The 14,919-nt window shown below is 40.0% G+C and overlaps 1 protein-coding gene across 5 annotated transcripts in view; it reads left to right on the plus strand.

The window, feature by feature from the left end:
* The first annotated feature begins 1,153 nt into the window (after positions 1-1,153).
* The window catches only part of LOC101849998 (histone-lysine N-methyltransferase ASH1L), a 58,802-nt gene continuing 45,036 nt past the window's right edge, over positions 1,154-14,919 (plus strand). For 2 of the 5 annotated variants that reach the window (XM_005095586.3, XM_035969031.1), the window contains exons 1-5: positions 1,238-1,500; positions 4,179-4,487; positions 6,173-8,987; positions 10,044-10,971; positions 12,540-12,671. In XM_005095586.3, the coding sequence (XP_005095643.1) occupies positions 4,227-4,487; positions 6,173-8,987; positions 10,044-10,971; positions 12,540-12,671 (4,136 nt within the window). In that variant the 5' untranslated portion in view covers positions 1,238-1,500; positions 4,179-4,226. The other 3 variants (XM_013080955.2, XM_013080953.2, XM_013080952.2) reach the window with 3 other exon arrangements.

Below are 14,919 nucleotides of genomic sequence, written 5' to 3' on the forward strand. Positions count from 1 at the left end.
TCGGATACAATGTATCTCTTTCCGCTATTGTATTGAAAGCGTCAGATATATAGCCCCTGTGTACTGTACAGTATTTTGATGGAATATTTCTATATACTCCAAGTATCTCGCCGTATCGTTTTAGAGTAGGGGAACAGAGATTAAAAGTATGATCAATGAAAGTTAAATGCATGTATGTGCATGCACACAGGCACGGGCAGTTTTACCGTGCTGTGAGATGATATATAGTTTTTCCCCCTTTCTTTTTGGTAAGTGTTTTACAGCGCTCGCAACTGCATGAGGTAATAGTAATATGAGCGCGCGGGATACACCAAAATAATTTCAGTTGGAAGGAAATTTTAAATTTTGCCCGGGTGGCGACCGAAGCCTACTCATTTCGATTTTAGACCTCCAGGGATCTTAACGAGCGCAACTCGCACACGGGACCTACAAGATTTTCCGCCCTTGTCCGAGAAGGCTAGGGGTAGATCTTTTCCTACCATAGGTCGGGGATGTGGCTGAAAGACAGCAGTTAAGGAGCCAAGAATTAAGTAGCAGTATAAAGGCTGCAGAAAGAGCCAGGAGCCCAGAGGAGGGGGCAAAGGAGGTGAGAGGGAAGGAGGAGAAAGTGAAGACGAAAGCTGACAACAGAACATTGCTAGAGCGCAGGAAAACAGGTGAAAGGAGACAATTTTAGAGAAGAAAAATTTTCCGTCGCTACCCGTATTCGAAACCTTTGAATAAGAGGCCAACACCTTAAGGCCACAAAGCCCCCCCTGAGATAGACAGATAGATGAATAATAGATGACGAGAGGAGAGAAAGAAAGAGGAAAAAAACCCCGAGGGAAGACCGATCTCGAATTTGAGAAAGGGATGTTGAGAGATAGAGACCACGAGGAAGAGAGCTAAAATGACAGAGATGGAGAGAGAGAGGGGGGGAGATGGAGAGAGAGATGGAGAGAGACACATACAGAGAGAGAGAGAGAGAGAGAGAGAGAGAGAAAGAAAGAGAGAGAGAGAGAGAGAGAGAGAGAGAGAGAGAGAGAGAGAGAGAGAGAGTATATTGAAAACGTAGCTTTTGTACTGTTATCCCTGTTCACAGCAATGTATTCCGGAACACTACATCGCACTTCCGTTACTATAAATTACAATCTGGAACTGGGCGGTTGAAGCATCGAAAGGATTCTTGTTGATTATCACAACTTTATCAATTTTATTGAGAATTATATGGATCTAGTGTTACAGTGCAGGTTATCCTTATAAATAGAATTATTTTTGTTTGAACTGTTTTTTCTAGATATTTAAAAGGAGTCCATTCGCTACACTCATTAGAGAGATTTTATGTAAACCTGTGGTTTTCCCTTACGAGTTTGTGGACAAAAAACCGCAGACGCCATTTTCATGATCGTAATAGTATGGCGTAGAATGTTATGTCTGTGACTGGGATCCATGTTTACGTTCAGTGATGTGTGGATTTTCTGACTTGGATGGAGTTTAAACCGTTGTATGGGATACTCCCGTGTGAGCACTTTGCAGCTATACTTGAGTACTATTATCTGTGATTATAATAGAACGTGTATAAACTCAATTTCCGGGTTTTAGTTTTAGTTTTACTCAGTCTGTGTAACAGTTTGTTTGACCAGTTCGTTAGATGCCAGCTTACTCAGGCACATATACTTCCACCTTCGATGGTTGTTTATTGTTGAATCATTACATTGGTCGCACAGCACGAAGTAGAAAGAGAAGCATACTGTGACAGATGTATAATCTGTTACGTAATGGGTCGATTATGACCCTGTATTAACTAATGACCAAGACCACAGGACACAGATGGTAATTCAATAGAAATAACCAGCACTGAGTTGTGAGTTGAGTGCCAGCAAATTTGTTGAATTAGTAACGCATCACACAGTACCGTGATACAGTCAGTAAAGCAGATGTGGCTTGATAGAGATTCTTTTGCTCTGGTCGATCGATATCTTCTAAATATTGTTGAGCAGCTAGATTTAGTTTTAGAATCTGGACTAGATATTAGATCTAGAATCTAGATCTAGTCTAGAGATCAAGGTTGGCTAGGCTCTTGTCTTAGACTCTTTTATGTCTTATTGACTCTTACTCTTCTTGTGTGTAGTGTAGTAGTAGTAGATCTAGATCTCTTGATCTACATGATCTAAATCTAGATCTAGATCTAGCCTTCTACTTCTTTTATATATAGAGCCTATCCCCTACTCTTGACTTTAACGAATGAAACTACACAATCGCCCTTAGGCTTAATATTGTTAACTAGAACCTACTAATTTAATACAGTATACGGTATACCAGCTTGGCTTGGCCTACTATTGTTGCTAAGTAGTAGGCTATAGAGGCCTAAGTAGAGACACTGTAGAGAGAGATTAATAGAAACGGTGTAACTCTTTATGTAATGTGTGTGTGTGTTTGGGGGGGGGGGGGGGGGGGGATATGTGTATGAGTGAAAGGGAGGTAGAGAGTCTCTAGAGATCTAGTGTAATCTTGAATTTAGTCCAGTCTAGGTCTAGGTCAGTATCTTTTGATTTTAATTTTAGGAGGCCTGTATTTAATCAAGATCTAGATCTACTTTTTAGTGGAATGAAACTTGGTTCTCTGGTGTTTTCTGTGGTTATTGAAATTTTAAATGAATTGGCTCTTCTTTGATGCTAAGACTTTAGTGAGTGAGTAGGGTTGCATGGCATGGTAAATAAAATTAAACACTGAAATTATAAGTGAACTCATATTCATATTATTGTATCTACATCTAGATCTAGATCTAGGTAAAAAGACTGTTGAGGGTTTGATGCTATACCATTCTTTTAATTCTTTTTGACGAAAAATGAAATGTAAAGCAGGTACTTGGTGAACTCTCTATTCGTTTGATACTCAGAGACCTTTACTATATGTATACTTTATTTACTTCTTCTTGGTATTCAGGTATAATTGTAGACCTGCCAGTACCTGCCACTCATCCAAATTTAATCAGGATATCCTGATTTTTTGCCTCAAATCTCAAGCATCCCGATTTTCCAAATTTCGATCGTGTACAAGTGTATCCCTTTTTTTTGTGTGCATCCGCTGCACTGGATTTTTCTAAAATAAAAGCTCATTCCTTTTTCTCTGTCTCAGGAAGCACCTGTTAAACTTTTTGTCAGCAGGAACTCAGAGCACTATTTTCCAAAATATGGATGTCGGATTTTCTAGTTGACTTGCCCCAAGTTGTGTTGGATCTTTGGTTGCACATGTTATTTCAACTATAATGGAAGTAGTATTGATTTGGCATTCCGACTCGGGACATTCTTAAGATCTACTTTCGCTTTTAAATTGTTTCCCCTCCGAATTTTCCGATGATGGCCTGATAACTGTTTCATCAAGGCAATTGCGACATTCAATTGATCAATATTCATAATTCTGCTGTTACTTTCAAAACAAGCTTTGTTCAAGTTCTGCTTTTAGTCCGGCCCATCATCAAGACTCGTCGGTAGAAAAAACTGTTTCAACCGTCTGTTTGCATCACAGAACTTTGGCGTGTGAGTTTCCTGTGTGTCGTGGACCCTCCGTCGATGGGGTCAACTTATGTTCACACACATTAATAGTTGAAGTGTCTTTGGAGACAAGTTACGGGTGTGTGTGTGTCCCTGACCTGATACTTCAGGATTTAAAAAAAATAATGATAACACACACACACACACACACACACACACACACACACACACACACACACACACACACACACACACACACACACACACGCACACTGGGCATATAGATCTACATGGCTATATTAATTTTAAGTCAACTTGGCAGTCATCTTGGATTGGTTGATCCCGTTGTTCAGTAAATGCTGATTTTTTCCCCCCCTTCACCTGAGACCGTAACTTTTAGATTTCATAGAGTGGCAGGTCTGTTTTATTGGCAAGTGATTGTTATTACCAAGTCTTGATAGTGTATTGTAACAAACTTGAACTATAGTAAATTATAACTTTTTCACTCATCATACTTTTTTGTGCTCTCACAGTTGCTGTTTTTTGTAGTCAGTGTTGTAGTTTTTTTTGGTGAAAATTCAATTTAAGAATTTTACAGAGTGTGTTACGTTAGGGTCATGTGGTGTCACATACAAATTCAAATTTTCCTCAGTTATCAAACTATAATGAGATTCTGAACCAGTTTATTTCTTATCTCATCCACAGGTGTCAGCTGTAAACAATGCTAATATTTGATAGAACAACAAGGAAGACATGAATCGAGATGGATCTGGTGTGTTGCATTCAGAGCATGAGTCCAGTGACACAAACACAAGTTCACTCAATAACAGTTTGAGTGAAGAAGAGTTTTCTATTGAGAGCTCAAATCTTGACAGTGGTGGCTTAAAATTGACCATCTCATGTCGCCGAAAAAGTTGTGATAATGAAGTGGACGATTTCAGAGCCGTCATGAGTCACTTGCCGCTTCATAGCTCAGATGAATCATCTAAGGACTGCATGGAAAAAGATTGTCAGGTACATCTATTTAATAAAACTTAAGATCTTCAATGTTGTGAATGATATAATTTTGATGCTTTGCCTTTTCATTTTCTCAATTATTTAAAGCGGCTTGCGATCGGAATTGCCGTGCCAGTGAGCTGCTAGCAGTGGCTCGTTCACATTCCTTTATTATGATGATGATGTCAAGTTAATGGCAATTGTGAAAACAGCCTGTTTTACAGGGAGCTTTTTGATTAGATAAAGAACCGCCAATGCAGGTTCATTTTTTTTGCTTTAATGACCAATTTAGTGGCATTATGTCACTTTCAGGTTACATACCAATAGAGGGCCCGACAGAGTGGGAAAAATCCCCCCCCTGGAAATATAGTTAAAGAATTGAATAATTCAAAGTTAGTACTGACTTTGTGATTTTTATAGAGTACTGGTACAATAAGTAGACAAGTCAAATGTTTTAATTGGTCAGTGTTTTTTCTTTATTGACATTATTTTCTATTCATTTGAATTTTACTTCTTCTGGGAGTAATTTCTTTTAGTTAGGCTTCTTCATTTTTTAAATTATCATTTATTGTAAGTTTTTATTTTTGGCCTTGGTGAGATGATTTTTAGTGCTCGGAGTGATGGTATGTTCATCTGTGATGTTAATTGATTTCTGGAGTCAAACTGCATAAAATTTGGTGTTGGTAGTCTTGTTGTTAAGCTCTTGGATTCTGAAATGTAAGGTTGTGGGTTCGAATCCCATCAAGGGCCTTACGTTCCTCTGGAAAGGCATTTTACACAAATATGTCTTACTTCACCTACTAGGTGGAATGGGTGCCTTATAGACACTGAAAGATCTTGTCAGTTTTTTAGTGTTTGAGTGCTTAACCAGGTGCTTGCACTGTATGCTTCCCAGGAAGCTGAGTATGTTTCTAAGTGGTGTTCTTGAGTCTGCTGGAGTAAAAGTAGTTGTAAACCACTTTCAATAGCAATTATTATTATATTTGATATTTTTGTTTTTATTTTATTATTATAATAATTATTATTATTAATATTATTATTATTTATTATTATCATTATCACCATTATTTTATTATTTTCGTTATTATTTTCGTTATTATTGTTATTATTATTATTATTTCATCAATGAATGTGATTAACTGAGCAAAATGTTTGTTTGATTTGCATTCAGCTGTGTTATAGTTTGCAGTTGAAAAAGAGTTTGGAAGATTTGTAGTACAGGAAGATTATATTGATCTTTCTTTTTTATTACTAATCTATTGGTGGCCTTTCATTGTGTTTTGACTTTTCCTGCAAAATGATTTAGTCCCGTCAGATTTGTTTCTATTAATAGCTCATTGTTTTTCAGAATATTTATGAAGAAATAATGTCTAGATTAATACATTCAGCTCCCAAGCACTGCTTATGAGTTCTAACAGTAGAGGAGTACACTGGTGCTTATATGATTATTTACCCCTGTACTTGTTTCAACAAACTCAAACTCAAATCCCTACATTTTGGTGATCATTTGTGTCATTAAAAGTGTGTGGGTTTTGAAAGCATACTTTTTTTCAAGTGTCAGCTTTACGCTCTAATGGGTGAAAATCAAAAGTATTGTGAAATGTTTAGTTGGAACCACCAGAGTGTTGTATCAATAACATTCTTACTTTGATTAAAAATTTTTTTTAGCAGTTTCAATGTTATTTTTTATGTGTTTTTTTTAGGAACCACGAACGGGCGAAAAATATCTTCAATCAACACCGCAGGTTGACGTGAACAGTTCAGATGTGGAAATACGACCAGAGGGATATGCATGTACTGATGATTTACCTTCGAATAATGCCATTGTGAATTCTTCAGTTGGTAAGCTGTCATCGGAGAGTGGCCATACGAAAAAGCTTTCAAGCAGCGATGTACAACCAGTGAGTGTTGTGGAAAGCTCCAACATTAACTGTGAGCCTGTGTGCATCTCAGATGTTCCTCAGAATACTATTGAGGAATTTCAGTCAAAAGAGTTTTCTTTGCCTCTTGAATCAGAGGTGACAAAGCCACAGGAGAATGTTAAAGTAACCAAACGTGGAAAAGTTTTGAACCATCCACATGTGCCTCAATCGCAGGATGTTCAAGACAATTTGCTCAGATTAGATACTTTGCCAAACGTTTCCCCAGACAGTGGCATCATTTCACTGGATGAATCCCCTTTTGGAAACGAATCTCCAAATTCTGGAGCAAATGGAGAGACAAGTGTTGATAGTCATCATGGAACTCTCCCTTCCAGTGTGGCATCAGCAAGTCAACAGTCTGACAAAAAGAGGGATCCGCTGGATAACACGGACCCCCTCTCTCATCAGCTGTCAGAGCAGCTCAATAAAAAAGAAACCCATATGGAAGTCGGAACTGTGTACTCACACAGTGATGAAACTGTACATGACAGCAGAAGACCTAGCAAAGAAAGCAACTCATTGAATGCTGCATTGCCATATCCACCTCAGAGTGGGACCACGCAAACAGCTGAAACAGTGTGTGCCATATCTAGCGTAACTAACAATGCCTCTGACACATCAAGCAGGGTCTCACCCCTGCCTTGTGCAAGTGGCATCATCGTCTCATCTCCACACAAAATAAATCAAACTTCTGGCAGGAAGAAGAGAGGAAGACCTCCCAAGACAAAGAAGACCTTATTATTGAAACACAAGAAGAGTATGTTATACAGTAGTGTTTTTGATCGAGAGGCACCACCCTGTGATACTATTGAAACAGATACAGCAGGTGAAAGGGAAGAAAAGAAAGGCAGCATTAGGAATGATAGTGTGGATGTGATTATGTGTAGGGATGTTCGAAGTTCTGATGCTTGCTTTGAGCCAGTAAAGATTGGAACTGGAAGAAGTGCTGATAAGGTTGCTCCACTCAGCGGCAAGAGAAGAGTTCTTGGAAGGCCAAAAGGATCACTAGGTAAAAAGAAAATTGCTGTTCTTGGAAAAGAAACCTTCCCTCATAAAATTGTTGAGAATAAAGATAAAAGTGCAGGTCAAATTAAGCGCCCAAGGGGACGACCGAGGAAAAACCCTGTTCCTGTTCAAGATTTTGCTGTAGGTGATATTTCTGTGCCTGTTGCGCCCATGAAAGTGAAACCCAAGATGAAACGAAAATGTGGACGTAAAAAGTTCTTTACTCAAAGGAAAAAGAGAACTGTGCCAGTACAAAGTCAGCAGGAAGCAGTACCCTTGGTTAAAGAAGGTAATACCTTGAAGAAGTCACCTTATAAAAAAGCTAAACTTTCTCAAGTTGGTTCAACACAGGCTGCATTGTCTTCATCTTCAAGAATCTCAAAAGATCTGTCTGTGAATACAGAATCAAGTGAAAAGGTTAGAGAACTTCCTGAGAAATCGTTGTTTCAAGATAAAGATAAAGACTTTGATGCTTTGCTAAAGAGTGTTAAGTCATCGATTGACAGTCAGTTCCCTTCAGAGGAAGAAAATCATGAAGTTGTGTCAAGCCTCTCTTTTGATAATCCTTTCAAAGTTGCGCATCCGCCCCCGTTTCCTAAAGTGCCTCAGCCTGCACTTGGGAAACCTGTAAAGACTAAAGCCAAGAGACCCAAGTTACACGTCATGATGAGGAGGACCAAACGAAAGAAAAAGAAGAAGCCTCTGGTTAGCAAACCTCCCTCAGAGCCTGCCCCTCCTCTAAAAAAGTTGGGTATGTTCAGTACTGTTTCTCCTCAAAGAAGATTTGGGAAATTTAGTTCTGCTCCACCTGAGAAAAGTGTGGGGATGTTTGGTTCAGGAACGTCCCAGAAAAGACTGTCTTTCTTCACGTCACGCGTTCAGCCCTCCAAGATTCTTGCGTCAAGTCGCCTCAATGTTTTCCGCTTAGGCACTGGTGTGGAAACCCAGCACAGGTCAACTGACATGGAACACTCTGATGGTTCTGATAGGAAAGGAAGAAAGAGACACCGTCTTCTATACCGCAAGTCAAAGCATAAGAACATCATTGACCCAGTTTTTGCTGCTGAGCTGGACATGTTAATTAAAGGACTTGGACATATGGCAGTATCAGAAAACCAGGCTGATAATTTCATAAGAGTTCGTCCTGGTGAAATGCCCCTACCATCAATATTTAGAGTCATTAGGATAGATGTCAATAGAAAACCTAAAGAGCGTCCACTCCAATTGGATACGGTTAATATGGATAAATCTAAACTTTTAAAAACAAGAAAAGAGACTCCATCACCGTATGATGTACCTTCATCTACTGCTTTCAAGCCGATAGGGAGTAATAGGAGTATTAGAAAGAAAAGTTCATCTGATGTTGCTCCCGAGCAGCAAGATAGTTCTTACATCAGTGACTCCAGTGACCAATGGTTGCCACCTAAGAAAAGACATCGCCTTGTGAACATTGATGCAACACAGGCACTGCCAAAGCCATCACTGCTGCAAAACAGCTCTTCTGCAGTTGAAAAGATAGAGGAACAAACTGCAGCAAACAGACGGAGGGCTAGAAAATCCAAAAAGTTTGGGCTGGAGGGCAGTAAGCAAGGTAAGATACCTTTATTTATCTATAGTAAATTTTAGGTGTCCTTTTTATACGTAGTCACACTATAGTTGACATGGTTTACAAGATAGGTAATAAAGACGTATCCCATCACATACTTATCGGGCTTGATGGCCTGCTATGATCACATTTGGGTTTGAGGAACTGTATATAATAATAATATAATAACTGGCTGTGCTAGAGACTGAACTACCTGCTGTCAGCCCTTAAACATGAGATGATGTATCTTTCAGATTTTGTATAGAGCTGAGACTTAAGTGGACTACATCTTTATTGAAGATAAGATTCAAGTGGAACTGTCCTTCTGCTTTGTGGGCTTCCATAGTTATGGTTGAAAATGGTTGTTTTTTTATTTAAAGTCTAATGTGTTTGTTTTTTGTAATGAACTTCAGTGGAAATGCTTGTTAGGTTATTTTAAAGACCTCAGAAAAAGATGGGATAAAAACAAGCTTTACTTTGTGCTGTTGTGTTCTGAGATAATACTGTATCATTTGTAATGGGATTGAAGAAAATCATGAAACATGATGAGTGAACTGGCTCATTGTTATATGTAGAGTTAACCTATCTAAGTGGTTAAAAGATTGAATCATGAATTTTGTAACAAAAAAATGTTAAGAAACATTGTTAAGCCTCTTCCCATTTGCCCTTTATTGAATGTCGATTTTACTAAATATGATACATTCGTAAGTTCAGTGGATATTGTGTACAGTTGTTTGCTAATATTCTAAAAATGAGACTGATAGTATCCTCCTGGAAAAGGTTTATTATTACGAACGGTATCTCATTTTCCCTCTGTATTCAATAGCCTTTCAGGAAATCCCGATATCTAAGACTAGAATGAAATCTGGTAGATGATTATATTATAAGCAGCTAAAAAAGACGAAATGAGAGCTGTCAAAAATGAATTAAGTTATCTGAATCATAATATGGAACTGCTTGTAAATGACACTGCTCTTTAAGGTATGGGGTGTACTTATAAATTGTAATATCATTGGTCTGTTTATTTTATTATGGAGACTATTTGTCTACATTATTATTTAGGTGACAAGATGGCTCCCAAGGGCCTTGGCCAACAGTTTGTAGGCCAGGAGCTGACCATTGACACCAGCAGCTACACTACAGGCGGTTCCACCAACTACACACCTTCGCCTTCGTCCTGTCCCAGTCGACTCTCTACCCGCAGCTCTACGTTGCAATCACTGTCATCCCCGTCCCCGACAGGCTCCTCAGTGGCTGGCAGGAGGCACCAGTCGAGGAGCTCATGTGTATTGACTTGTCCAGTTCATTCAATGTCCTCCTCTGTGGAAGACAAATTGACTTGTGTTGAATGTCAGCTTCTGGAGCAATCTCTCTCACCCGGTGTTTGCCGTTCGCGACCGAATTCATCGGCACAGTTACACAGCGGTTCCAGCATTCCCTGTGACCGCTTGGTCAGTAGCTGTGAACCCAGTCCAGTGCAAAAGACTTCTCAGTCTGCCATAGAGAAATCAAATACAAGGGGCTCACGGAAACGACGAAAATCATCCAATCTCTCAGGATATGATTCAGACTCATCGCCTCCCCGACTGGAGAAAACCACAGCACTCTCACCCCATCTGTATCAAGACAATGAAGTATTCTCAGAGCCCCCAGAGATCACAAACTCTCCATCTAAGACCTGCTTGTCACCAAGAAAGCTGGCAACTCGCAATTCTCTTTCATGTGCTGAATCTATTGCAAGTCCTCACTCTTTGAGGAACAAAGACGTTGTTTCACCTAAGAGGATTCTAAGACCTTCATCGTTCCCTCTGAAGTCAAGGACTGGGTCTATCTCATGTAAAACCAAACTGTGCAATAATCGGAGTAGCTCTGGTGCGAACAAGTCAGCAACTGGGAGCTCTTTGTTGTCGGAATATGAGCCATTGCCGCTTGACCACTGCACCAAACGCAAACTGGTGGAAGAAATCAAAGCTGCTATTGCAAGTGAAAGGTACGTACACGTTTACTGTAGTTTGTTAGGGGAGTTAATTGGGACATTTTGATGGAATTGCTGTGAACAAACGGTTATTTGGTGAAAAGTCAAGTTTTGTTTGAGTATATAGCCTTGTCTGACCTTGTCTGTATGTTAGTGTTTTAGTGCCTGTAAAAGGAATCTTGCACTGTATGCTTCCCAGGAAGTTAAGATTGTTTGAGAATATTATCAGGTCTGCTGGGGTATTTATATAGATTGTAAAGTGCATAGGTCTTGCCTTTGAGTGGGAATTTGCGCTTACAAAATACATACAAATGCTATTCATTATTAGTAGTGTCTGCTTGTCTTCTGTTTCAAAAGGTTTGGGGTCTTATTTATTTTTTCATGCATTTTGGGTTGAAGGTGGGATTAAGGTATGCTTGCCTTATCTAGTGTTCTTGAATGTGGTTATTTCTTTGTTATTGTTCTCATGTAGTCTGTTCCATTTCAGTAAGGGGGCTCTCGTGGCATAGAGGTTAAGGTGTTGGCCTCTCATTCAAAAGGTCCCGGGTTCGAATCCGGGTAGCGACTGAAAATTTTTTTTCTCTAAATTTGTCTCCTTTCACCTCTTTTCCTGCTCTCTAGCAATGTTCTGTCGTATGCTTTCACCTCCTTTGCCCCTTCCTCTGGGCTCCTGATTCTTTCTACAGCCTTTCTACTGCTACTCCTTCGCCTCTTCTTACTGCTGTCTTTCAGCCACACCCCTGATCTTCTGGTAGGGAAGATCAACACTTACCCTTCTCGGACAAGGGCGAAAAATGTCGGAGGGCCCGTGTGCAAGTTGCGCACATTAAAGATCCCTTGGTGGTCTAAAATCGATAAGAGTAGGCTTTGGCCGCCACCCGGGCAAATTTCAAAATTGCCTACCAACTGAAAATATTAGGTGTGTCCCGCACGCTCATATGACCTTTATGCAGTTGCGAGCGCCGTAAAGCACTTTACTAAAACAAAAACAAACTTTTCAGTAATAGTTTTGGCCTTGGATTATCCTTTTAAAATGTGACTAATTTTTAGCTGATTAATCATGAACTACTCAACCTAAGGGATGGTGAATGGCGTGGAAGCAGTTTTAAAGAGCATGCAATTTCTGGAGGCATCCTTGTGTAGTCTGGGTTTTTTTTTTTACCCTGTTGGGATTTATCAAGGTTTATTTCCGGATGCCATTTTAAGACCAAACAGTGGGAGGTTGGTGGGTGCTCTGGTGTTGTTTTGCTCCCCTTATCTTAAACAACATCTTATCTTTCCTCTTTCTTTTTTGTGTTTGTTTCTCTCTTAAACGCCTTTAATCTTCGGCACCTACAAGTGTGACCAAATTTTGTTGGAACGTGCCTTAAAACCATATAAATACTGAAACTAAACTAAGACATATGATAACATGTAGTCAGAAATTGCCTCTTTCCTTACTTAGAACTGTCTGGCATCCTTTGTGGGGTTTCTCAAGGACTGCATGTTTGTTCACAATAACTACACTTTTGTCTCGATAAATATTGGAATTTTTTAAAGTTAAAGTTGTTAATTTTCATGTTTGCTATGTATCTTTTTTTTAGCTCGGAAAGCAGCTCGTCCAGTGATGAGGATGATAATATTGTTGTTGATCCGTCCCAGCCTTCATCCGGACAACCCCCACGCAAGCGATTCCAGCGAGTTGGGCTGTTCTCTGATTTCTACAAAGATGAAGAGTAAGTACCCCTATTTTCTTCTACCTGATTAACTTTGAGGAGTTAATTTATGCAAAACAAGTAAAAGTTGTTTATCGTCATTGCCGTTTTCACCCTGCACCAGGGTATAGGCCACGGACAAACACCTTCCACCTTTCTCTATCCTGGGCTAGCCTTTTGATGTTATTCTATGTCTTCCCACTTTTCTGTACATCGATTTCTGTGATTCTTCTCCAGATTCCACGCGGTCTTCCCCTTGATCTCTTACCCTGTGGGTTCCAATCCAAAACTTTCTTTGTTTTGCAGCTGCCTGACTTCCTGAGAGTATGTCCAATCCATCGCCACCGCCTTCTTCCTACCTCATCTCTGACTGGTATCTGTCTTGTTTTCCTTAACACTTCCACTTTGGTGACCCTGTCTGTCCATCTGATCCTCAGTAACTTTCTTAGACACCTGTTCAAGAAAACCCGGATCCTCTTTATAGCAAGTCTGTGATGCATTCCATGTAAAAGTTGTATATGAATATTTATACGATGATTTCGGCTGATTTTCTTTTCATTTGGTCGTTTGTTCCCTTCTATCAGCAGATAGTGTGGTCTGCAGCTTCTGCTTGCTTCCATTTTTTTTTTTTTAGGGTTCTTATCTGGTTCCATGCAATAGTAGCTACAATTATGCTGACCTCCTTGTACAACAGCTCAAAAAGCTCTATATTTGAGACGAAGAAGGGTGTGTAAAGCTTTTACCTTATGACATAGATGAAGTTGAGGATGTTATGCCTCCCCTCTTCGACACAATATTTAGATCTTTTAGCATTTTAGCTGCTTTGACTTTGCCTTTCAAGGCCAACCTGGACCAAAGAAATACAATACAGTGTCCTTCTACTCGTTCTATGAAATTTACCTCCTCATTTGGGAATAGGACTTTTATGTCTTCTGCATGCTTCGGCAAAGCACCCAATTGCTAAAACATAGACGCAGTATTGCTTTGACCTGTCTTAAAGTTAAAGTAAGGATTTTTTAAAAGAATGTTATGTGAGCATTCCTTTGGAGGAACTCAAGGCTTCAGATAAGACAAAGGTGAGATTCACGTTTTCCAAGGCAATACAACTAGTTTGCATTTCAGAGAAATTACTGAGAGCATTGACGATTTCCAGTTGGAATTTTAGAACATAGAATTCATTACATTTGGCCGTTTCAAAACTGCAGCCAGTTCTTCTGGTGGCCATGAAAAGGCTGAAAATGCCTTGGCAATGTCCGAGGTCAGATTTCGGTTGAATCGCGGTATTCTGAGTGGGAGCAGGGAGCAGGTGCATTGGTTGTTGTGAGCGTTTTGTTCAATTTGTCTGTGACCGAGAGCTGACGAAGGCAGACGTGTGCTTTCGATTGTCTTCTTTTATTTCGAGCTTTGAGTGCAAATAACAAAACAGACCCTTGACGATATGTTCATATTCAAATCTTCACTTTATTGTTTGGCCATTTCAACTCTCTCACCTCCCGGATGTTTAGTCTCCGGCCCTTATCTGTGTCCGTGTACTCCAGTGAGGAAAGACCAGTCGGGCGCTGTCACGGTCGTTTGGGCGGGTGGTTGGCGTGTGCTCTCTCGTGGTTTGCTCCTTCTTTCCATCGAACATGATCTATCATCTTTATCTCTCCTCCTCCCTTCTTTTCTTTTTTTTTTTTGGTTTGCTTGTTTGTTACTCATTTGTAACATCTAGATCTAATCCTCGCCACTTATATGACCCTGATTGTGTTGCGTGCTGTAAAAACGCTTTCTAAAACAAAGCTGCCACTTGTGGTGTACATCTGAGGTTGTTGGGTGGGTTAATGTTTTTTGCCCGTGTTTGTTGGTCCGCGGGCGGGATGAACATCCTAAGTTCTGCTCTGGAAAATCTTTTCCAGTTGTCTAAATGAGGGAAAGTTGAGGGCAGTGATATTTTAGAAATTATATCTATTGTCAGGTGAGCTGTTTATTTGGTGAACTTTGGTCCCGTTCTTTTGAGCGTTTTCACAACTCCTGTCCCCTGCCCCCACCCCCTTTGCGCATTTCCTGGCTCGTCATTTGAGGAGTGGACTTGAAACTTCAGTTTTATTATTTTAAGTAGCATGTAAAGATCTCGCCCTCTGACCTTGTGGAAAAGGGGAGTGGAGAACAGGCCATCGATATGTTATTAAAATATTCGGCCTTTCGAAAGGGCTGCACACCTGAGCTACCTGCTGTCCCCCTCCCCTCACTCCAGCCCATCAGTGCGCTTTAGGCCCGTTTCTGTCCA

The sequence above is a fragment of the Aplysia californica genome, unplaced genomic scaffold, assembly GCF_000002075.1.
Source record: "Aplysia californica isolate F4 #8 unplaced genomic scaffold, AplCal3.0 scaffold00107, whole genome shotgun sequence".
NCBI lineage: Eukaryota > Metazoa > Mollusca > Gastropoda > Aplysiida > Aplysiidae > Aplysia > Aplysia californica.